This window comes from Cannabis sativa, chromosome X (genome assembly GCF_029168945.1).
Source record: "Cannabis sativa cultivar Pink pepper isolate KNU-18-1 chromosome X, ASM2916894v1, whole genome shotgun sequence".
Taxonomy (NCBI): domain Eukaryota; kingdom Viridiplantae; phylum Streptophyta; class Magnoliopsida; order Rosales; family Cannabaceae; genus Cannabis; species Cannabis sativa.
Window position 1 is genome coordinate 45,692,616 of NC_083610.1, and position 25,889 is coordinate 45,718,504.

Consider the following 25,889-nt stretch of genomic DNA (forward strand, 5'->3'; position numbering starts at 1 on the left):
TCTATCTGGCGAATAGTAAGTAAAGGATGATCTCCTTCGAGCTTGACCAAACAAAAATAAATGGTGGCGATCTCATTTCACATAAGCTGAAATATCATTTATACAGGGTTAAGTGTTTTAAGGATTAAATACATTATAGGGTGTAACGGTAATCTAATCCCTTTACAGTGTAGATCATTCATATAGAGGATCATTGAACAAATTAGGATTATAACAATGGATAACTAATGATGTGTCTATATGGTGGAACATATAGAGCATTCTATATACTGAGAGTGCAATTCTAAGTTCTATGCGTGGATTCAACGAAGAATTAATAAGTTAGTGAATTTTAGTGATAAATTCTTGATCTACTTATTGGAAGCTCGGTTATATAGACCCATGGTCCCCGCACTAGTTGAGATAATATTGCTTGTAAGACTCATACAATTGGTTTTGATTAATCAATTATAATTCTCAAATTAGACTAAGTCTATTTGTGAATTTTTCACTAAGTAATGGCGAAATTGTAAAGAAAGAGTTTTAGGGGCATATTTGTTAATTATGATACTTTGTATGGTTCAATTAATAAATATGATAAATGACAATATTATTTAATAATTATTTATAGTTATTAAATAGTTAGAATTGGCATTTAAATGGTTGAATTTGAAAATTGGCGTTTTTGAGAAAATCAGATGCAGAAAAGATAAAACTGCAAAATTGCAAAAAGTGAGGCCCAAATCCACTATGTAGGGCCGGCCACTTTTGTAGGGAATTTAAACTGATATTTTCATTATTTTAATGCCAAATAATTCAAACCTAACCCTAGTGGAATGCTATAAATAGATAGTGAAGGCTTCAGGAAAATTACACTTAAATTTTCTATTTTTCCTTCAGAGAAAAACCTGAGCCTCTCTCTCTCCCTATCTTTGGCCGACCTCTTCTCCTCTTTCTTCTTCATTGAAATTTCGAAATTCTTAGTGTATGAGTAGTGCCCACACACAGCAAGTGATACATCAACCATAGTGAGGAAGATCGTGAAGAAAGACTTTCAGTAAGAAGGAGTTTCAGCATCAAAGATTCAGAGAAAGAGATCCAGGTTCAGATATTGATAATGCTCTGCTACAGAAAGGAATCAAGGGCTAGATATCTGAACGGAAGGAGACATTATATTCCGCTGCAACCAATGTAAGGTTTACTAAACTTTATATGTGTTTATTTCATCGTTTTAGAAAGTTCATATTTAGGGTGTTAATCAACATACTTGTGAGTAGATCTAAGATCCTGATAAAATAATTTTCAACAGTTATTTGCTCTTATTTTAGCAATTTATTCTCTGCTACAAGTACTGATACACAAGCTTTGAATTTGGTTACTAATTCAATCCCAGCTACAGTCACAACAGAGATGAATATATCTTTGCTTAAGCAATACACTGAAATTGAAGTGTTAAGCACACACAACTCTATGAGTCCAGATAAAAGTCTGGGTAGTGATGGGATGTCAGCAATATTTTATCAGCATAATTAGGAACACGTCAGCTCGAATGTCACTAGTGTAGTTCTAGGTGTTCTTAATGAAAGTTTGGTTACGAGTACTTAAAATAAATCAATCATTACTCTTATTCCAAAAATTAGGAAACCATTGGCCATGGGAGACTTTAAACCAATCAGCATTTGTAATGTCATTTACAAGTTGATATCAAAAGTGTTAGTTTAAGATTCAAGGATGTGCTTCCTTAAATCATTTTAGAATCACAAAGTGCTTTTCTATCAAATCGTCTCATCACAGATAATATTTTAGTCGCCTTTGAACTTGTTCATCACCTCAAGCATAAGACACAAGGTGCCAAGGGCTTCTTAGCACTTAAACTGGATATGAGTAAAGCCTTTGACAGAGTTGAATGTGATTACTTATCGGCTGTCATGGAAAAAATTGGCTTTGATCAACAATGGAACTCTATGATTATACGGTGCTTAACATCCATTAGTTTCTCTTTCCTACTTAATGGAGAGGTTGTAGATGATGTTCTCCCAGAGAGGCTTACGACAAGGAGACCTTCTATCACCATACCTTTTCTTGATATGCTCTGAAGGACTATCAAGACTACTCAACCATGAATAAGATATGGGTAATCTAAGAGGTTTTAAACTCATGAGACATGCCCCTTCAGTTTCACACTTACTGTTTGCAGATGGTAGCCTATTATTCTATCAAGCAACAAATAATTCAGCTTTGGCTATCAAAAGAGTCTTAGGCGTTTACCATAAAGCTTCTAGGCAATTCCTTAACACTCAAAAGTCAATCATGTCTTTCGAACCGCCAGATGATGGGAAGACTTTTACCAGCCAAACTTTGGGGATGTGATTTGTCCGTGCCATGAGTCTTATCTTGGCCCGCCATCTTATTCGAGCTAAGACAAAGAGAAATTATTCAACAATGTTAAGGAAAGGATTTGGAAACTATTGCATGCATGGAATGAGAAACTTTTCTCTATTGGAGGTAAGGAAGTGTTCTTAAAAGCTATGGTCCAATCTATTCCAACATATGCTATGAATTATTTTCGATTGTCGATTGGTTTTTACAATCAACTTGAATTCACGATGGCTAATTTCTAGTGGGGATCATACAAGGATGGGTCAAAAATATATTGAAAAGGATAGAAATTATTATGTAAGTAAAAGTTTGAAGGAGGTATGGGCTTTCGGTCTTTTGCTGATTTCAATCAAGTGATGCTAGTTAAACAGGCCTGGAGAATTTTCGAGATGCCAAACTCCCTATTGAGCAGACTACTGAAACATAAATACTTCTAAAAAAAAAATTCATTTTTGGAAGCACACCTTGGACATTCCCTATCTTTAACATGGAAAGAAATACACTGGGTAGATAATTACTGGTGAAAGGACTCATATACGAAATAGGCAACGGCTTTCGTGTGAGATGTGGTATTGATCCTCAGATTCCAGGATATAATGAATTCTACCCAATCAGTTATACAGGGCAACCAATGCTTCCCCTAACACACTTCATCTAAACACATCAAAATAGATACACTAAGAGTTTCCTCGACTTTATCCTCTTCACTTTCATATTTAACAATCGGACTGGGCCAAATCGAAGCTGGAAAACTTTAGGTTTAGCGAGAGTGAAATCGAGAGGCAACAACCACGGTAGGGACATAGATGTTGGGGTTTGGGATTTCGAGAGTCCCTGAGCATGGTGGAGACTACCATTCAACCAATAGTGTCTAGAGGCAATCCTCTGGTGTTGAGCTAAGCTAAATGTGAAGAGAGAGAGAGAGAGAGAGAGAGAGAGAGAGAGAGAGAGAGAGAGAGAGAGAGAGAGAGAGAGAGAGAGAGAGAGAGAGAGAGAGAGAGAGAGAGAGAGAGAGAGAGAGAGAGAGAGAGAGAGAGAGAGAGAGAGAGCAATTTGAAGAGAGATAGAGAGCAGTCGGACTTGATGTTTACTAGGGTTGCTGGGTTCATCGGGAGGGAGGAACGACTCTGGTTCCAATCGCAGGGGAAGAAGAAGAAGGAACTCGATCTTGATGGTTCCAGGCGAAAAGAAGAAGAAAAAGAAAAAAAAAAATTTTTTTGAGAAAAAAATAAATTGATTTATTTTTTTTAATTATTTTATAGTTTTTAAATTATTTTTATTATATTTAAATAATTAAAATTACGTGGACCACTAAAATTTTGACATGTGTTCACTTGTGTACACTAAGACATTCCACCTTGGCACTTAAAATAGTATTTTGAACGGAATGAGTAAATAGCTAACATAAGTGAGGTTTAATGAGTTTTACCACTAAAAAATTAATTTGTGTAATTAAGTATCCCCAATCATTTAGAGGTAGTTTTGCCGCCACTATCTTTTTTGAATATAACCGTGCATGTTGTAAAATATTGATATTTTCCTCCATGTGTAACGGTTCACTATGTCCAATTTAAGTTATTCTAATTCATTTTTAAACAGTACATCCCTAAAATAAAGGGGATTTTCATTCTTAAGGTTTTTTTGGCAGATGTTTACAAGGATATAATTTCTTTTGGAAAAAAATATTTTATAGGGAAATTTAAGGGATAATTATATAAAATACAAATTTTTATAAAAATTTTACATTTTTACATTTAAAGTTTTCTTTTTAATAATTTTACAGTATTTTATAAAAAAACAAAAAAAAAAACACATAAAAATAATAAGAAAATAAATCAAAACAACAACAAAACAATATAAAAAATAATATATAAATAACAAAAATTCAACCATAAAATAACAAGAGTACAACATAAAAATACATAAAAAAACCGTATTTTATATAAATATATCTAAAAACTATGAAAATATTAAATATTTTGCATATACCGTATTTAAATAATTTTTTATTATTTTTTGTTAAAAAAAGTTATCTCGAAATTTAAACAATAAATTAAAAATATATGGTTACCTCATACTACTTTTCTCATATTTTTTTTTTTTTTTTTATGTATTTTTCACAAAAAAACACTAAGAGTTAGCTAGGGAGCATCATACAAATGGGACTCTCAAAGAATATATTTGACCCATTTGGCCTTTCATTATAACAAAGAATACTTCTTACATATGTATGTCTAGACCTTTTTGGACATTGGCTTCCCAACAAGACATTATCAATTATTTAGATATATACTCTATTCCACTATCACTATATATTGTCACAAACAAACATGAGAATAAACCATGCATATAACATAACAAACAATATTCACACAACTACAAAGATTCCAATTAGATTTCCATCTACCCTTTTCGGCATTTGAAGAATTTATAACCGAATATATGACAATCTACATTATAGTTATAATATGTATTCTTCTGTTCTTCTAAAAAAAATATATAAATTATTTATGTATAATTCTAAAATAAAATTACCTATGTGTATATATATTAAAAAAATACGTATACATAGCTATAAATTATTATAAATTTTTTAAAAATAGGTGATACGACTACCATAACTACAAAATGTACACAACCATATAAAAAATTTAAATTATAATTTTTGTAAATGCTAAAAAAATAAAAATATGCCTACCAACAAAAATGATATATAATACATATAATATACCCTAATATAAGAAATTTTCAAAGTATATTTTTTAATATAGTTATGTAAAGTGTGACATAAAACATATTTAATCAAGATAATGTCTCATAATAATAACACCAACACCAAGAGCCCCACAAAGCACTAAGTGATCACCACCCCACCCCCAACATTATCACAAAGTAGGATATCATCAATCTTTTAACCTATTTTCTTCTTTATTTCTACTTTTTCATAAAGCTGGTTACTTGGCTACCTTAGTTTCTTTTAATTTTCTTTCCTCTTTAATAATTAAAATGGATTTAGACAAAAGAAATTGCATGCTTTGAACAACATACATATGGATTTTCATGCCAAAAACATGGACTTATCTTTTTTCAATAAAGACCACTCACTTCCCTACATAAGGGTCCCATATACATTGAGTACACCATATGATCAGATAGCACTTCTAGCAGGTTCTAAATTGGAAATTTGTGGGATAATAAATACCTAATGTTTACACTTTATTGTAATTATATACCTAATTTTTTTTGAGGTATTATTTTAATACCAATATTTGTAAAGAGAAATATTAAAATGCATTATTAGTACTCTCTTCGGTGTTATACTGTTATTGGTGTAATTAAATATTGGATCTTATACATATATATATATAACTTTAAACAATAACTTTTAGGAAATATCGTTAACCAATTATAAAACGTCACTTATAGAAAGTGTTGGATACCACTAATATTCAATAACAATGCTAATTTATATAATAACAATTTTGTTAAATTATGATTCTTTGAACACGTGCTTACTCTTTATTGGTTCAAATTGATTGGTTGGAGCAATAAATCTAATGGATCAACATTTAATAAAATTAACAAAATAATGGTAACAAAATTATTGTTTTACTAATATTGAGTTTTACACCACTAAAAGAAAAATTTAATGCAGTTCAACTGCACTTAAATATTAGTTTATATAATTTAGGTCACTATTAATTACATTCTTTTCAATATTATTTATTGATATATAATTTTTATTGCAAGCGTGCAATATTGTTATAATAAAGTTTTAATTTTAAAAAGATTGTCGAACCCACATGGATCAATTTTATTTAGAAAGTAAAGACTTAGAGCATTGATTTTCTTGTTTTAAACTATGAATCCCAGTTTAACAATTATCCCAATTTATTCTATAATTTGTAGTTTTAAAAATCCTAATGTAAACAATTAACCTCTCTCAAGTTAACTAATAAGATATCTCTATTCAATGTTAATCAATTAAGCAATAATAAAGCAAATATGATTCTCTTTAAATGAAACTCATAGAATTAGTCTCAATAATCTCACACTTTTTCTATGTCATGGAATTCTAAGTCTGATTTTAGAAAAACCTAAAATATCTATACTTATTAATGGTGATCAAGCATTAACAGGCCCGACCTTAGGCATAGGCGGGCTAAGCCTATACCTAGGGCCCACCTACCTCAGTGGCCCAAAAAAATTCCCCTTTTCAATTTTTCTATTAATTTTAAAAAATGTCATTTTTTTTTTTAAATAAGGACCCAAAAATATTTTTTTTCTTTGATCCATTAAATTTCAGGGCTGAGCATTAATAAGATAATAATTAACATAAAATTGCATAACCAAATAGTTAAGAATAAATATGGAAATAATCTAAAAACTTTGATTCATAATCTAAAATAGTTCCATCAACACTCTAGAGAAAGTGTTTAGTTCATAATCACAAACAGAATAACCACAATAATCACGTTCATAATTAAATAGCTAAACAAAAGAATAATGAAGAAGAAGAAGAAAATGACTCTAATGATGATACTTGATGATGCTTGCTTGGAATCTCTTCTCCCTTGCTCTTCAATGTATTTTTTAATCTCAAAGTTGCTTTTTATATCTCTCTTATTGTGCAAAGTCGAATTACATCATTTTTTATATAGGCTTAAAAAGATAGGAAGGATGCCATTTAGAATTAGGATTTAAATTTGAAAAGTGCATCAGGTGATATGTCGCCTTATAAGGCCAGGTGGACCATATCTTCGGGATCCTTTATTTTTTTTATCCGTCACGTGCAGATCATTTCGTTTTGTAATTGTAGCGACATGTCGCCTGAACCTAGTTAATCGGGGGTTTGCCTATCTCTTTTTATCCGCACGTGCTAAAATTTGTATTTTTTCGTAAGTTGGGCGACATGTGTCACCTGGAACATGACTGCTTCGATCTTGCTCAGTAAAACATGCATAACTTTTGTGTCCAGACTCCAAATGAGATGATTTAATATATTTTGAAAAGGTGGTAACGAACTCTATCTATCATTTTGGATTTCATAAAGCTCTTCAAGAAAATGATGAAAATATTATCAAAAATTTGCTCAAAGATCTCAGTCCATTAAAAAATTGTCTTTTAAGCACAAATTTATACACTTAGAGAAAATACATTAAATCTATACAAAACTTTAAGAAATAAATATTAAATCATTAATAAATGACGAAGAATATTGAGTGTACAAATATGCACTCATCATTTACTAAAGAGCAATTTGCGGCGAACCATATATTTCAATTTTATACACTTAACCCCCTTATCTTATTTTGGTGGCAAAACCTCTTATGTTTATTTTTCTTTGTAAATTTGACACCCTAGTTAAATATTACCGTTAAATATCATTTGGATGACCACTGTATACACTTGTGTATATGTAGTAGCAAAACATCGAAGTCGATACAGAAGTAATCCAGTTGGTATTAATACGGTAATATCTAACTGAAACCTTAAATTTACAAAAAAAAAAAAAGTAAATTTAAGGAGGTTTCGCCCAAAAAAATAAATAAAAAATAAAGGAGTTAAGTGTATAAAAATTAAAATATAAAGAGGTTTTGCCGCAAATTTCTCTATACTGAATTATAATATGTGAGTTCTGATATTAAATTATAAAATGACACTTATCAATATGTGTATAAGTAGGATTAGGTTTAGGGTTAGGGCCACACACACTACTGCATGCATGTAAAAGCATAGAAAGAAAGAAAATTAAAAAAGAGAGACCACTTGGAGCCCCATAACTTGGTTGGGGCCACCACACCACACCACCAATGGCCCAAATGATTCTCTCCATTGTCACGAACCAAAAGCAAATCCTTTCCCAAACATCACATATGAGCTGCCTCTCATCATAATGATTTCACACCTAATACTACTATACTTTCCATTCCCCCCTTCTCTCTCTCCCTTGATCATTATATATACATAATTGAAATTAAAAGCCATATACAAAGGAAGTAACTTAACACACACACACACACCCCATTTCCCTAAACTAAAAATTAATTAAAGCTTGTTTTTTTATTATGGAGAAGAGTAGGTCATTTCCGGAGTACTCGTCGGCTTATTCGGGTGGCGAATTCGGGTTCGGAGATCGGTCTAATTCCTATAATTTCAATGGACCTTGCCAAAAGGGAAGTGGATTTGTAACTTCTACAGATCCAGAGCTCCAAAGAAAGAAGAGAATTGCCTCATATAATGTGTACACCACAGAAGGTAAGGTTAAATCAAGTGTGAGAAATAGCTTCAAGTGGATTAAGAACAAGTTTAGTGACATACGCTATGGTGGTGGTGTATGAGATAATGTTTTAATTTATATATTTATAGGAAAATCTTAATTAATTAAGAGTATCTCTAGACTCTATATATAGGTGATGTTTAAATTACCTTCTTGATCTTTTAGATCCTTTTCTTTTTGGGGGTGTTTTTTTTTTTTTTTTTTTTTTTGGATATTGACAATGTTGTTCAAAACAAAAGAGGGACAGATCAAAATCCCTAATGGTATTATTGGAAATATGTATCAAATTTGGGAGAAAAAAAAATAAAAACTCACAAAACAATGTATTAATTAGTATGATAATGATAGATGGGGGATTGTGCTTGCATTGTAACCACATGCAATATATATTTGGGCATAGATATTTGAGCTGATTTAGTTTGTATTTATTGGTGATGATATAAATATATATAATTTGACTTTTCTTATCTTTCATTTGTTTTTCATTCTCTTAAATTACACACCAAAATTATGTAATTTGCATGTGGATCTTTTGTCGAAATAGAATGGTCTTACTTTTTCTTTTTTCTTTTAAATAAGTTGAAAAATAACCGATCCAAATCAACAACAATTTCATCAGCTCGGGTAAATTTTCAAACAAGATTGAATTTTTGTTCGTGAAACTATTTAATATTCACATAATTTATCATCGTATATTAACAAGGTTCACTTGATAAGTAATTAACAATTTCACTCATGTCATCATAAATTAATTAATCAATAAGATATTTAATAATAATAGAGGGCAAGAAACAAGATTGGTTTCTGAGGAAACAAAATATAAGTAGGTAGGGTATGAGTGTATCCAAATTTAGATCATATACACATGCTAATTAATGCTAATACACACCCTGTTCCACTTCCACTTATTATTATTGGTTTTTCTCTACACAAAATCTGATCATCATATTCATATGTGATTATGTTCCAATATCTAATCATCATAGGTAGATTAACTCAATATATGTAAATTTACCTTCCCATATTAAAATAAATAGTATATACATATAATATAGACTCTTCACATTAATTAATGGACATTAATTCTTGACTAAATTTCAAAACGAACATCGTGATTGGAAAAGTGGTGATGGTATAAATATGATAGTTGCTAAAAAGTATTATTGGTGTCTAGTATCTTTCTCGGTGTCATACTGTTATTTGGTGTAATTAATTATTATATTTTATATAAAATAAAAAAAATAATTTTTAGAGAATATTGCTAACCAATCGTGAGATCCACCTATAAAAAATGCTAGACACTACTAGTACTCAATAACACTAAAAAAAACTGCAACTTTTAGTTACAACTTTTTAGTCACAACATAATTTTTTTGTGACTAAATGTGACTTTTAGTCACAACAAAATATTACTTATGACTAAAACATATTATTTAATTACAATTTGTCACTAATTTAGTTTTAGTCACAACAAGTATTGTGACTAAAAATATATTTAGTCACAATAAATTGTAATTTTTGCGACTAATACCTTTAGCTACAGACATTTTAGTCACAACATAAGAATAATAATTTATAATTAGTCACAATTTTTTTCACTTTTAGTCATAAGTTTTGTTGTGACTAAAAGTAAAAATTTTTGTAGTATAACAATGCTCTATAAATATATATAAATCTTGACTAAATTTACTCACATAAAAATAAATGGTAAATTTGCGGCAAAAGTCCTCAAAAAGTTCAGTATGATACAGATAAGTCCCCAACCTCAAAAAATAGCGGTAATAGTCCTTAAGCTGATGTTTTTTATTTGTCCGTTAGTCCCAATTTTAACTGAGCCGTTTATTTTTTCAAAATTGCCACGTGTCGAAATATTATTAGTCTAAATTATTATTTTAATTTTAAAAAATAAAAATAAAAATAAATAAATAATTTCAAAATAATTTTTTTTTTCTTTTTCTTTTTCTTTCTTTTCTTCTTCGTCGTCTTCTTCTTCTTCTAACCTCACCAGAGTAACCACCCTGCAAGCTTTGGGAATTTCAGACATGGTGGATCAATGATGCACCACCCTACAAGTTCAACCATATATAATCAAACAAGATTCAACTATGGAAATTCCCCCCATAGAATAAAACTAGTAATACCCATTTAGATATATACCAAACATATTCAAAGGATTTAGCTCCGTTATTATTCTTTTTTTCCACCCAAACAGATAAACAAAACAAGCCAAATAATCAAACAAAATCGATTAGTAGCAAATTAAAATAACATTTTGACTATGAAAAGAAAAACTCAAATCTGAAGACTACCTCTACCTCTACCACATCCTCTCATGGCTGCAACTCCTCTACGTAGCCGAAGACTACAATGGAAGAATCGTCGGATACGTTCTCGACAAGATGGACGAAGAGAGCAACGAGTGCCACGACCACATAACCTCGCTCGGCATACTCCGAACCCATCGCAAATTAGGGCTCGCGACAAAGTCATAACCATGCACGGTCATCATCACCATGGTCATGGTGGTGGGTGTTATTCTTGTGGTGAACCAAAGAGTGTGGAGGCTAAAGGGTTGGGGGTTGATTGTTTCTGGGATTTGGGAGAAGAAAACGACGACGAAGAAGACGAAGAAGAAGAAAAGAAAGAAAAAGAAAAAAAAATTATTTATTTATTTATTTTTATTTTTTAAAATTAAAATAATAATTTGTACCAATAATATTTTGACACGTGGAAATTTTGAAAAAAAATAAACAGCTCAGTTAAAATTGGGACTAACGGACAAATAAAAAACATCATCTTGAGGACTATTACCGCTATTTTTTGAGGTTGGGGACTTATCTGTATCATACTGAACTTTTTGAGGACTTTTACCGCAAATAATCATTTGGCAAGGCTTATTAATGGGCTTAATTTTCCTGTTAAATTTTGGTTATCCTTGGAGATTTTAATGTTGTACGTTTTGATGGTAGACAAGAGAGAAATTAAGTTTTAAGGGATGAGATTAAGACTTAAATAATTGACTAGATTTGGGGAAGGTAGAGTGTTTGAACAAAATTGGCTCCAATTTTACTTGGACAAACAATTAGGATAGTCATGAATCATGATAGGATATATTCTCAAATTTTTCATGTGTTTAAGAATGAAGCCTATGGGAAATAGTTTCATATCACTGTTCTTGTATTGTTACTTTTGTTGTGATTCAAAATATCGGTATAAAACTTTTTAGATTTTTTAATTTTTGGATAGAGTACAAGGATTTTAAGTATTTGGTTTCTAAAATTTGGTGCTTTAGATTGAAGCACCATCTAAAGAATTTTAATAATTGTTCTATAGAAGATGTTGAGGCTAACTATCATAAAGCTAAAGCTCTCTATAGCTCAATTTTAAGCCCAAGCTCATCCAAAACATGACTATTTTATTGAGGCTGCTAATTATAGTTCTCAGGCTAGAATTTATAATAGTTTTTTGTTTCAGAGGAGTAAGATCACTTGGTTGAATAAAGGTGATGAAAATACTACCTATTTTTATGTTTGCAAAAAGAAAAGGAGAGAAGAAAATAGGATAGCTAGTATGGCCAAACTGTAGACAACTACTCTGAGGTGGTATATCATTTTATTAATCATTTCAGGAGCTTCATTTAATTGATCACCAACTGAATTTGTTGAAGCCCTTTTCTTATAAAGAAATTAAGTTTGTTCTATTCAATATCCCTAGCTCTAAAAGCCCATGGGTATGGGTTTGTGTTTTTCAAGGCAATGTGGCCTAAAATCACCTTGGAGGTTAGCAATGCTATTTTGAGTTTCTTTAATATTTGTGAGATACCTTCAGAGCACAATGAAACTACCATCTCTTTGGTTCCTAAAATTAATAGCCCTACAAAGGATATTGACTATAGACTTATTTTTTAGTTGCAATGACATTGATAAGTGCAGTTCAAAACTCCTCTATTTGAGACTTGTTGAGATCTTAGCCTCCCTTGTGCATCAAAATCAGGGTGCTTTTGCTAAGCACATGTCTATAGCCCCGTAATATTTTAATTTTTTCAAGACTTAATTAAAAATTATGGAAGGAAAAAATGCATCCCCTAGGTGTGTTACTAAAATAGGCTTTAGTAAGACTTATGATACGGTAGACTGAATGTTTCTAGAAGATCTCTTAATAAAAGGCCTTTGCTTTCTTGCTTGGTTCATAGGGTGGGTTATGACATGTTTGAGAGGGTACTTCTTATGCCGTAATGATGAATGTTAGAATCCAAAGGAGATTTAAAGGGGATAAGGGAATAAGGCAAGGAGACCCGATGTCTCTTTTGCTCTTTGTTCTCATTATGGAATACTTAACTAGATGGCTAAAGCTTGAAGCTAAGTAAAAAACTTTTAGGTATCATCCTATGTGTAAAGGCCTTCAACTCACAAGCCTTTGTTTTGCAGATGATCTAATCTTCTTCTATAAAGGGTCCAAGCAGGCAATCAGTCATTTAAAGGCAACTCTTGATGATTTTAGCAGTGTTTCGAGTCTTGTGGCAAATAAGAATAAGTCTCAGATTTTCTTTGGGGGTGTCACTAATAATGTTAAAGCTTACATTATTCAGGAAGTCTAGTTTGAGGAAGGCAAGTTTCTCTTAAATACTTGGGAGTTCCTATGAGACATACTAAATGGAGAATGGAGGATTGTGGTATAATCCTTAAAAAAAATCAACATGAGATTGTTAATTTGGGCAACAAGACATTTATCTTTTGTTGGTCAAGTGCAATTGATCCATTCTCTGCTCTCAGGGCTCAGGAATTATTGGAAGAACATTTTTTTGCCTTAAGTGTTATCAAGGAGAGAGACTTTGTCGTGGGTTCCTCTAGGGCCTAAATGGAAACAAAAGAAAGTTCCACATAGCTTCTTGGGAGAAAATGAATCTTCTAAAAGCTTATGGAGGTCTAGGTTTTAGAGATGGTGCTATCTTGAATAAGGCGATCTTGGCAAAGTATGTTAGGAAAATCATGGAGAAGCATGATCTCTCATGGGTCAAATGGGTTAACATTGTTTATCTCAAAGGCTCTGATTTCTAGGAGTATAATTTGCAGTAGGACTCTAGTTGGCACTGGCGCAAATTATACCATTTGAGATAGTTTTTTTTATTAGCAAACAAAGTATTCATGCTGTTGGTTGTTTTAGCAAGTTTAAAGCTACTAACCTGTATAACGATCTTCTGCAATTGCTAATAGCCTCAGGTGAGTCAGGTGAAGTATAAGCAAGTTGTGTGGTGTAGATTGAGTATCCCGAAACATAGATTTCTGATTGCGGTAGGTAATTAACTCACACCTACTCACTCAAGATCTTCTTACTCAATTCTACTTTCCCATTGATTCTTTCATTTGTCCAATTTATGTTATGTAATGAGAGTCATAGCCACCTGTTTTTTGAATGTTGCTTCTCTGCTAAAGTGGTGAATTCAGAGTTTAATTGGTTGGGTTTCAGAGCTTGGAATTTTGATTATAGTGGTTGGACTATTTGAATTTTCAGTGATAGAATTGGTCAGATGGCTACAATTGTTAATGCCCTAATTGTAACATTCCCGCTTCAAGTCTTCATTGGGTCCTTACACCCACAGAATAATGTCTCTTATACACGAGTACATCACTCCGACTGCTTCATGGACTGACGAATGACCTTAAAAACCAACACGAGTGTTTTCAGCATGTTTTGTCCTCACTCGCATGCTTCCTAGAAAACTTCCCAAGATGTCACCCATCCTGAAATTACTCCAAGTCAGGCACACTTAATTGTGGAGTTCTTTCATGATGGGCTACTAGAAAACAAGATGCACCTTGTTGATATAGGTAGTACTAATCAATCCATTTAAGCTCTCTTCAACTGTGCAGTCCAATACCTACAAAGTCTCAGCATCATCCCACTTGACCTTCCCAGGCGGTGTAGGATGGCACAATTTACCCGGTGTTTCCCCTTACAGATCACAGAACTACTGACTCTCACACTTGAAATTCCGTATTTTAATATTTCCAGTTTGATTATTTAATTAAGTGATTAATTAAATGCGGAATAATGAAACTGGTACTGAAAACAGTTTTTCCGTAGTTACAGAATACAACTCTGTAACTCCAGAGAAATCCAGAAAAACAAACAGTGCATAAAAGTAAAAACACACAAGATTTTTGTACGTGGTTTCAACAATCCTTTTAGATTGTTACTAGTCCATGGGGCCACACCCAAAGATAAGATTCATTAGATCGGTATCAAAAATACAAAGTAATTGACTTATGCATAAATAGACTCCCTCTTATTGTATGCCGCAAGCTTGATGTATTCCACCTACTAACCGAATCTTGATAAAACTCCAAGAGCTCGAACTCCCTTCGATCCCCTTGAAGAGTGCTTGAATCCTCCCGATTCAAGGCTTAAAGGCTATCTCCCGAAAGCCTATACAACCATCTCCTGAAGGTTGTGTGCTTGTATCCTCCCGATGCAAGACTTCAAAAGCAATCTCTCGAAAGCTTGTAAATACCCTTCTCCCGAAGGTGCACTGATGTTCTTCTTCGTTGTAGACTTGAATACAGACTCAAGACAATACAAACAACAAATAAACAGAGTAAGAGTAGAACAACTCTTCTCTACAAAACAAAGACACTCTTTTCTTAAGATATGAAAGTGAATAAAAGAGTTCACAAAACCTAGCTGCTATAGGATGTATTTATAATGAATACACATCATATTGACAGCTTACAATCGGTCTGAACAAGACCTCAACCCACTAGAAACTTCCCTAAAATAATTCTTCAATCAGTCCAGGAATTTCCGTTTCTGTACCTATAGAATCGTGGGCAGTAACTACAACTTTCCTTTTATAGAAAAAGAAAGTTTAGCTCCGGTTTTCTCTTCAAGAAACCTGATCTAAGAAAATGGGAAACTCAACACAAGATCAGATTAACAGCTGGTTAGAAAAGAGTAAATGTGTAATCAAAACTTACCATATTTACCTCAATTTCCATAAATAGGAAAGCTAGACAACTTTCCTTCCAAGTTTAGATATACACAAATAGGGAAACCAAATTAAACACTCCAGCCAAAATATACATTAAATAATAAAATATTTTTGTCAATTAAATATGCCAAAAATGGAATTAACAATCTCCCCCTTTGGCACTTTGATTGACAAAACATTTTATTATGAGAAAACCTGCATCAAGTGTTAGAAACCAAAGCAAATAGCTTTTTAAAGATACAAGAGTATAGAAAATACTCCCCCTGCATGAAAGCACTCTAACACATAAAACCTAGAACTTTTTTTGGACGGAAAAGCTTGCAAACCGAAAACACAACTTTTTAAACGGAAAAGTGTTAAACCACAAACAAGCAACTCCCCCTAAAACCAAGGGTCCAGAGTTGAAACATAGAATCCAAACAATGAATCCAAAAAAATAATACTACTCCCCCTTTTTGTCTATCAAGGAGCCAAAGATAGCAAAAACAAACATGGACAAAGTCATAAGTTCAAACATACATTAATAAAAAGCAAAAGATAAAATATTGAACCACTTATTCATCATCATTGGGTCGGAAGTATTTCATGATGTTGTCCATCTTCCTAAGAAGCAAGGCCTGGCTTGTCTCCATTCTTCCCAAACGCAAGTTGAATTCTGCCATTTCTGTAGGAGCAGAAGTAGAAGCAGATGCAGCAGCAGGATCATTTGTAAGACCAGGGGAAGCAGACCGAGCCTTTCTTTGAGCAGCTTTTCCTTGAGGAGGCTTCTCAGGAATTTTGAAAGTGGTTCCAACAGCAGGCATCTCAATTGATTCATTATCAAGAATCAATTCCTCTTGATCAGATAAAATTTTATAGATTAAGTGAGGAAAAATGAGATTGAGCCTAGGTTTCTTGCCCTTTCGAAGAGAAACAATTTGCTCCCAAATCATGTCAGCCAAATCAATTTTAGTACCAATTGAAACTTTATACAAAAAGAAAGCAAGTTCATTTGAAACATTTACCGGATTGGAGCAAGGAAACCAATTGGATAGGGCAAACCTCATGAGAGCAGCATGTTGATAGGTGAGTTGAGACATATGCATGGTGTCGGAAAGTTCAACTTCATTATCACTAGTGAGATAACCAAACACCTTTTGACGATCAAACTCCACATCAGTTGGCTCAATTCCCATGGGCAGATTGAGAGCCTCAGCAACATCCTTCACAGTAAAGGAATACCAGTGTCCTCTGACAAAAACTTTGCCAAACATGAAAGAGTCCTCATCGAGAAACTCATCAGTGATGTTAGCATAAAATTCCTTCACAATTCTAACCACATAGCCATCAAAACCGATCAAGGTATCTACCCGTTGTCTTTCTTTCAACATGTTATACACTCCAAAAGGCTTATGAGCAATAACATTAAAATTTTTCTCCACAGTAAAATTCCTATTCTCATAGAATTTCATATCTCTAGTATGATCATTATAACAAAAATAATGAGAATGAGGCTTGAAGTTATCAAGAGAAACACCAGAGGGCCTCTTTCTTTTCTGAGGAAGAACAGGATTTGGAGAGACAATGGGACTTTTTCCTTTGTCCTTCTATGGAACTGCAGCAGGGACAGGAACAGGCTCTGTAGTGACAGGATCAGTCTTTAGTTCTTCACTCTCGGATCCAGAATCATCAACAGCAGGTTGATATTTGGGCACAAATTCTTCACTTGAATCGGACAAGCCCTCTGAATCATGATCCTCCTCACTTTCTTCTGGTTCAGAATCCGAGGATGACACGGAAGGGGGACTCTCCTTGAGATTTTTGGGCTTTGAAGATGAAGAAACCACCTTTTTCCCTTTGGATACAATTTTAGGTTGAACCACTTCGGGCTTTTGAGGAGTGGAAACCTTGGACCTTGTTCGAGAGCTCACCGTGGGCAAGGTCACCAAAGCTTTGTCGACATTAGGAGCACCATTCGAGGAAGAGGACTTCGACAATGTGTGATCAGATGAATGGGATTCATCATGATCACCAAACCCAGGTGTTGAAGAAGCAATAGGAGAAGTAACAACAGGTGGAGAGGCGAGATTTACCACTGATTTTCGAGCTTGGGTCTTCGATTTTCTGGCAGATTTCGTCGGAGCAGAGGACGAACCAGAAGCTCCAGTTGTTGGTGCAGGCAGAGCCACGAGAGGGCTTCTTGGACGGTTGGGCATTCTTAGTTTTGGCCATTTTTTCTTTGAAACCCTAGAACACAAACACTCTTACACTTTGCAAAATATTAGACCTTTGAGAGAAAAAAAATAGAAGGAGAAGAGTGAGTGGTGATCGTGGGTGAGTGGGTAGTTGAGTATATATAGCATTTTGATTTTACTTACCCAAATTCAGAAAAATAACTGAAAAGGAAGGTAACTTCCTTACCTTTGAATCGTGTGGAGAGAAAAAGGAAACCAAAAAGGTTTTTCAAAAAAATGGTCAATGTTTTCTTAAATGGAAAAAGGAGACCAAATATCCCCACAAAATCTAAGAATTTAAATACCCTACCAAAACCGAAATTGCCACCAAAAAGGAAACCAAAAATAATTAATTATTTAAGGACAAGTTTCCTAAAAACACCAAAACAAGACTAAATCTCCAAAAATAAAGAAAACACAAAAATAGAGAATACAATTAAAACATGTTTCCATAAAATGAAAAAATAAAAGAAAAAATATTTACAAAGAATCGAAAAAATATGCCCTCCTTTTTCTTTAATTTTTTCAAAAAATGCCCCCCCAAAAAAATTTGCAAATAATGAACAAGAGAACACAAAGAGACACATAAAGCACTAATCATCACTTAAGAGCAAAAAAAAATATTGTCTAAGAATATAATGAAATATAACAAAAAAATAACAAGAATTTTTAACAAATCTCAATTGACAAACTCGATCACAAATTTCTTTTTTTTTTTATTGATTTTTTTTTATTTTTTGATTAAAAGACAGAAAAATAAAATAACCTTGATATTTTTGTAACTAGAATTCACAATGTCCACTTGTCTTTGTCCCTGATGAAAAAATTAAACTCATAAGAATAATCAGAAATTATTTTATCAAGCTAATGAAGTAATAGAATGAGGTCATACCGGTTACACAGGAAAAATTGACTCAGTCACCAAGAATATTAAAGCAAATCAAACAGTATGTAACAACTTTATAACACCATTTTCGAGAATAGAAATTTTTTTTACCACAAACTGTGTCAAGCATAAGTGTGTGAAAGTGTAAGCAGGGAACATTGCCCAATTTTTCAAAAATACTTTTTCTGATAAATTGTAACCATAGGAGACGTTGTCACACTACCTCAATGGTAGCCCTTTTCAATGGTAGCGTATCTTCTACATAACTCCTAATTACATAGTTCCAACTTACTCAGAGATGGCTTTCACACATTGAGATAGGTAGCTCTATTCTTCCAATGGAGCTTGAACACACAGTTTTTGAACAACATTATTCGAAAATGGTAGCTTACATAACACTGTTTGATGAACCTGAATATTCATGTGAGGAGTGAACAATATTCCTGACAAACCTGTATGACACCATAACATTACAACATTAGCAATAAAATAATGACTGAAATTCTTATAAGGTTGAAATTTTCTTCTAGGACAAGAACAAGACATTATGAACTCTAAGACAACTCAAATATCAAGGATTAAGAAAAACAAAAGCATTAAACAGTACAAACCCCTAAGGATTTCCTTAGAGAAATCAAGCCGACCGAGTCAAGAGCTTTAGTAAAAATATATGCAATTTGTTTGCTAATTTCAACATATTCTAAGACAAGAATTTTATTTTCCACAAGCTCTCTAATAAAGTGATGACGAATGTCTATGTGCTTTGTGCAAGAGTGTTGAATAGGATTCTTAGAAATGTTTATAGCACTAGTGTTATCACAAAAGATGGTTAAAGTTTTCAAATCAAACCCATAATCTGTCATCATTTGTTTCATCCATAACAATTGGGTACAACAACTACCCGCAGCAATATACTCAGCCTCAGCTGTGGACAGAGAGATTGAGTTTTGCTTCTTCCTATGCCATGAAACCAGATTGTTTCCAAGATAGAAACATCCACCACTAGTACTTTTTCTATCATCTGCATTACCTGCCCAATCAGCATCACTAAAGCAAACAAGATAGAGTTAGTGTCTTTAGAAAACCAAATCCCAAAATCAATTGTGCTATTTACATAGCGAATGATTCTTTTCACAGCAGAAAGATGGGATTCCATGGGATTTGCCTGATATCGTGCACAAACACCAACACTATAACAAATGTCAGGACGACTAGCAGTAAGATAAAGCAAACTACCTATCATACTTCGATACAAAGTTTGATCTACCTTTACTCCTTGTTCATCTTTGCTTAATTTCAAAGTTGTGCTCATGGGAGTGTTGGTATGTTTGGCTTTCTCAAGACCAAACTTTTTCACCAAGTTCTTTGCATACTTGCTTTGAGTGACAAACGTTCCCTCATCTGGTTGCTTCACTTGAAGACCGAGAAAATAAGTGAGTTCACCTACCATACTCATTTCGAACTCCTTTTGCATTTGGGAAACAAAATCCTGCACTTCAGAGTTAGAAGTAGAGCCAAACACAATATCATCAACATATATTTGAGCAACAATTACATCAGAATTAATGTTTTTGATGAAAAGTATTTTATAAACATTTCCTCTCTTGTAATCATGAGAAAGCAAAAATTCAGTTAGAAGCTCATACCAAGCACGTGGTGCTTGTTTTAGACCATACAAAGCTTTGTCTAACTTATAGACATGATCAGGAAAATGAGGATCCTCAAACCCTTTAGGTTGTTCCACATACACCTCTTCTTTTAACAGCCCATTCAAAAAAGCGGATTTGACATCCATTTGATACAATTTAATACCAAGAATGCAAGCTATGGAAAGAAGTAACCTGATCGATTCCAGTCTAGCTACTGGAGCAAATGTTTCATCAAAATCAATACCCTCAACTTGAGTGTATCCTTGGGCAACCAACCTTGCCTTGTTTCGAATGATAGTGCCAAACTCATCACTCTTATTTTTGAAGATCCACTTGGTTCCAATGATGTTCACAAACGGTGGTCTTGGAATCATTTTCCAGACTTTGTTTCGAACAAACTGATGTAGCTCATCTTGCATAGCAAGAAACCAATATTCATCCATTAGCGCTTCTTTTACAGATTTTGGTTCTAAAGAAGAAATAAAACATAAAAATTGAATTATATTAGCATATTTTCTTCTTGTAACCATGCTCTCATCCAAGTTTCCAAGGATGAGATCTGAAGGATGATTCTTTTTAACCCTGGAGGATGGTTTCCTCTGTATTGGATCAGTGATTGAATTTGAAGGATACTCAGATTCTTTTGTTGTTGGTATTTCTGTAGCAACAGATTCCTGCACAGTAGCCTCGACAACTGCTTCTGTAGCTTCGTCAGGGTCCTTTTCCTCAGCAGCAGGCTTTTCAAGCAAATCTTCAATCTGTTCTTCTGTGGAAAACTCAGAAAAATCTTTTAGATCATCAACAACAACATTAGCAGATTCCATAACAGTTTGGGTTCTTATGTTATACACACGATATGCCCTACTATTTGTGGAATATCCTAAGAAAACACCTTCATCACTTTTAGCATCAAATTTACCAATGTAATCACGATCTCGTAAAATATAACAAACACATCCAAACACATGAAAGTGACTTACATTTGGTTTCTTACCTTTCCAGATTTCATATGGTGTTTTGTGAGTACCTGGACGTAAGAATACTCTATTGATGGTATAGCAAGCAGTGTTAATAGCTTCAGCCCAAAGACGCTTTGTGAGCTTCTTGCTATTCAACATTACTCTAGCCATTTCTGTTAGAGTACGATTCTTTCTTTCAACCACTCCATTTTGTTGAGGAGTTTTAGGAGCAGAAAATTCATGAGAAATACCGTTAGCTTTATAAAATTCATCATATATGGTATTTTCAAATTCCTTACCATGATCACTCCTAATCCTAACAATTTTACCAATGTTACAATCTTTTTCAACTCGTAATTTCAAACACAAAGATTGGAAAGCTTCAAAAGTATCAGATTTTTCTCTCAAAAAATCCACCCATGAAAATCGAGAAAAATCATCAACACAAACAAAAATATACCTCTTACCATTTAAGCTTTCTACCTGGATTGGACTCATTAAGTCCATGTGCAAGAGTTCGAGAACTCTAGAAGTATTCACATCCAGGACACTCTTGTGAGAAATTTTCAATTGCTTACCTAACTGGCATGGTCCACATTTTCCCAATGACTCTTTACCTAATTTAGGTAATCCTCGAACAATCCCTGAAACAGACAATTTTTTCAGATTTTTAAAATGGATATGACCAAGTTTTTCATGCCATAGATCAGTAACATTTTCAATGACAGAATGACAAGTAGCATACGTAGTGAGAGTATAACAATTATCACTAGATCTCAGCCCTTGTAACACAATTTCATCAAGAATATTATATACATAGCAATGATTGCTATCAAAGCTCACAGTATAATCCTGATCACAAATCTGACTAATGCTAAGTACATTAGCTTTTAGTCCTTCAACCAACATGACATTCTTTAGTTTAGGAAGCCCTTTGAACTTGAGAGTTCCCATTCCTATGACTTTTCCAGTAAGACCGTTACCAAATGTAACTTCTCCACAGTGCATTGGTCTTATGTTCACAAGAAATTCTTTTTCACCTGTCATGTGTCTAGAACAACCACTATCAAAATACCACATGTTAGAAGCAGCAGTTTTAAAATAAGTAGAACCTACCAAGCATTTGTTTTTGACAACCCATTTTTGTTTTTGAAAAACATGTTTATTTCCAAGATAATTAGATTTAAACATATTTTGCATGGTTATGCACTTAGGTCGAATGTGACCTTTTACTCCACAAAAATGGCAAATAGGGATGAAACGTCTTCCAATCCCTTTGAAATTGTCAAACTTACCGTGCTGCTTCTTTTCTGTAACAGCAGAGTGCTTTGCTGCAGAGACAGAAACTTGCGAGGTAGAACCAGTTCTTCCAGAAACAAAACTATTAGATTTAACAAAAGTGGTATTCGAATCAGTTTGATTTTGAACATAACCAAGCCCTGCATGATTAGTTTGGCCAGATTTTTGAATTTTTTTAAAGATGGTGGAGCCTGGATTTAGCATTTTAACATTCTTTTTAATGTTATCAATTTCCTTGGTTAAAGAAATAATTTTTGACTCTTTTAAAGACAATTCAGATTCACAACATTTAAGTTTATCTTCCAACTCATTAATGTTGTTACACAAAACTTTATTATCTTTAACTAGGGAGCGATTTTCAGCACATGTTTCCAACCACTTACCAAACATTACCTTGTAGGATTCAGCCATAGAATTCTCATCAATTTTTGACTCATCTGATTCGGATCTAGATTCTTCCTTGTTGTCATCAATCAGGATATTGTTCAAGCAAATGCTCTTTCCTTTTTCCTGCAAATTTCTTGACAAAACACTTGTTAGGACAACCTTTTCTTTTTCATCCTCACTACTCTCAGAATCATCACTCCAAGTAACATTTAATCCTTTTTTATTTTTCTTTAAGGTATTAGCACATTCGGATTGAGTGTGACTAAAACCTTCACATTCACTGCAATTAATACCTTTTTTATTGTTAGATGAAAAAGGTTTAGAGGGAATATTACCAGAAATGTTACATTTTGGGTTCTTTGAAAAGTTCTTTTTATTTCCAGCAGATTTCATGAATTTTTGGAAATTCTTTGCCAACAGAACCATTTCATCATCATATTCATCATCAGAAATAATATTTTCAGAAACATTAAAGGCAATACCTTTACTTTTCTCATTCGAGAGACTTTGCTTACTTTTTTTCTTGATTTGTTGATTCAACTCAAAAGTTCTTAAAGACCCCATGAGTTCCTCAACCTTCATTTTGCCAAAGTCTTTTGCCTCTTCCATTGCAAGCAATTTTGTATCAAACCTGTTAGGAAGAACTCGAACAATTTTTCGAACCAAGACAGATTCATCTAATTTTTCTCCCAAGGCAAAAAACTCATTAGAAATATCAGATAATCTTTCATAAAAATCATTTAAAGTTTCAGTATCTGACATTCTCAATTCATCAAATCTAGTTTGCAGCATGGTAAATCGTGATCTCTTTACATCAGCAGTACCTTCAAATTGAATTTGAAGGATTTCCCATGCTTCCTTTGCAGATTCACAAGATGAGATTAATTTAATAAAGCCTTCACCAACACCATTAAAAATAGCATGTAAATCCTTATTATTATAACCAGACAATTTTTCATCTTCAGTGGTCCAACTGAGTTCAGATTTTACCTGAGTATTACCTTTTTTATCATTTTCAGTAGGTTGAGACCAACCTGTAAGAATAGCTCTCCATGCCTTCTCATCTTGCGATTTGATGAATGCTCTCATCCTGACCTTCCAATAAGGATAATTCGACTCATTCAATAAAGGAGGTCTAAAGATAGAACTTCCTTCTGCAAACAAAGACATCTCACACAAAACAAGTTAAACGGAATAACCTCAAGATCTCACTAAGAATTTAGTGACTTGCTCTGATACCAAATGAAATTCCGTATTTTAATATTCCCAGTTGATTATTTAATTAAGTGATTAATTAAATGCGGAATAATGAAACTGGTACTGAAAACAGTTTTTCCGTAGTTACAGAATACAACTCTGTAACTCCAGAGAAACCCAGAAAAACAAACAGTGCATAAAAGTAAAAACACACAAGATTTTTGTACGTGGTTTCAACAATCCTTTCAGATTGTTACTAGTCCACGGGGTCACGCCCAGAGATAAGATTCATTAGATCGGTATCAAAAATACAAAGTAATTGACTTATGCATAAATAGACTCCCTCTTATTGTATGCCACAAGCTTGATGTATTCCACCTACTAACTGAATCTTGATAAAACTCCAAGAGCTCGAACTCCCTTCGATCACCTTGAAGAGTGCTTGAATCCTCCCGATTCAAGGCTTAAAGGCTATCTCCCGAAAGCCTATACAACCATCTCACGAAGGTTGTGTGCTTGTATCCTCCCGATGCAAGCCTTCAAAAGCAATCTCCCGAAAGCTTGTAAATACCCTTCTCCCGAAGGTGCACTGATGTTCTTCTTCGTTGTAGACTTGAATACAGACTCAAGACAATACAAACAACAAATAAACAGAGTAAGAGTAGAACAACTCTTCTCTACAAAACAAAGACACTCTTTTCTTAAGATATGAAAGTGAATAAAAGAGTTCACAAAACCTAACTACTATAGGATGTATTTATAATGAATATATATCATATTGACAGCTTACAATAGGCCTGAACAAGACCTCAACCCACTAGAAATTTCCCTAAAATAATTCTTCAATCAGTTCAGGAATTTCCGTTTCTGTACCTACAGAATCGTGGGCAGTAACTACAACTTTCCTTTTATAGAAAAGGAAAGTTTAGCTACGGTTTTCTCTTCAAGAAACCTGATCTAAGAAAATGGGAAACTCAACACAAGATCAGATTAACAGCTGTTTAGAAAAGAATGAATGTGTAATCAAAACTTACCATATTTACCTCAATTTCCATAAATAGGAAAGCTAGACAACTTTCCTTCCAAGTTTAGATATACACAAATAGGGAAACCATATTAAATACTCCAGCCGAAATATACATTAAATAATAAAATATTTTTGTCAATTAAATATGCCAAAAATAGAATTAACAACACTAATAGCAGCTACAGTGTACAACCTATGGTTGAACTGTTACTCTATTATGTACATAGTGAAAAATATAAAGAGAGTTATTCAAAATAGAATATATAATAATCACTACAAAAAATTTTACTTTTAGTTACAACAAAACTTGTGACTAATTATAAATTCTCATTCCTACGTTGTGACTAAAAAGTTCGTGGCTAAAAGTATGTAACAAAAATCACAATTCATTGTGACTAAATATGTTTTTAGTCACAATACTTGTTGTGACTAAAACTAAATTAGTAGCAACTTATAACTAAATACTATGTTTAGTCAAAAGTAATTTTTTTGTTGTGACTAAAAGTCACAATTTTTTTATTGCGACTAAATTATTATTACTAAAGATGGTCTTTAGGCAAAATTTACTTGCACGCTTATTAAATGATAGGTAGAGAGTGAGGGTTTTATGGTCGTTGTGGCTGTTGTTTTGTGTTTGGAGGTTCTA

General features: G+C 33.2%; 1 protein-coding gene across 1 annotated transcript; it reads left to right on the top strand.

Moving 5' to 3' along the window:
- Positions 1-8,288: 8,288 nt before the first annotated feature.
- Positions 8,289-9,105, top strand: LOC115708669 (uncharacterized). Its single transcript, XM_030636653.2, has one exon. It carries the CDS (start codon positions 8,427-8,429, stop codon positions 8,697-8,699), a length of 273 nt encoding a protein of 90 aa, XP_030492513.1. The 5' UTR covers positions 8,289-8,426; the 3' UTR covers positions 8,700-9,105.
- The last annotated feature ends 16,784 nt before the right edge of the window (positions 9,106-25,889 follow it).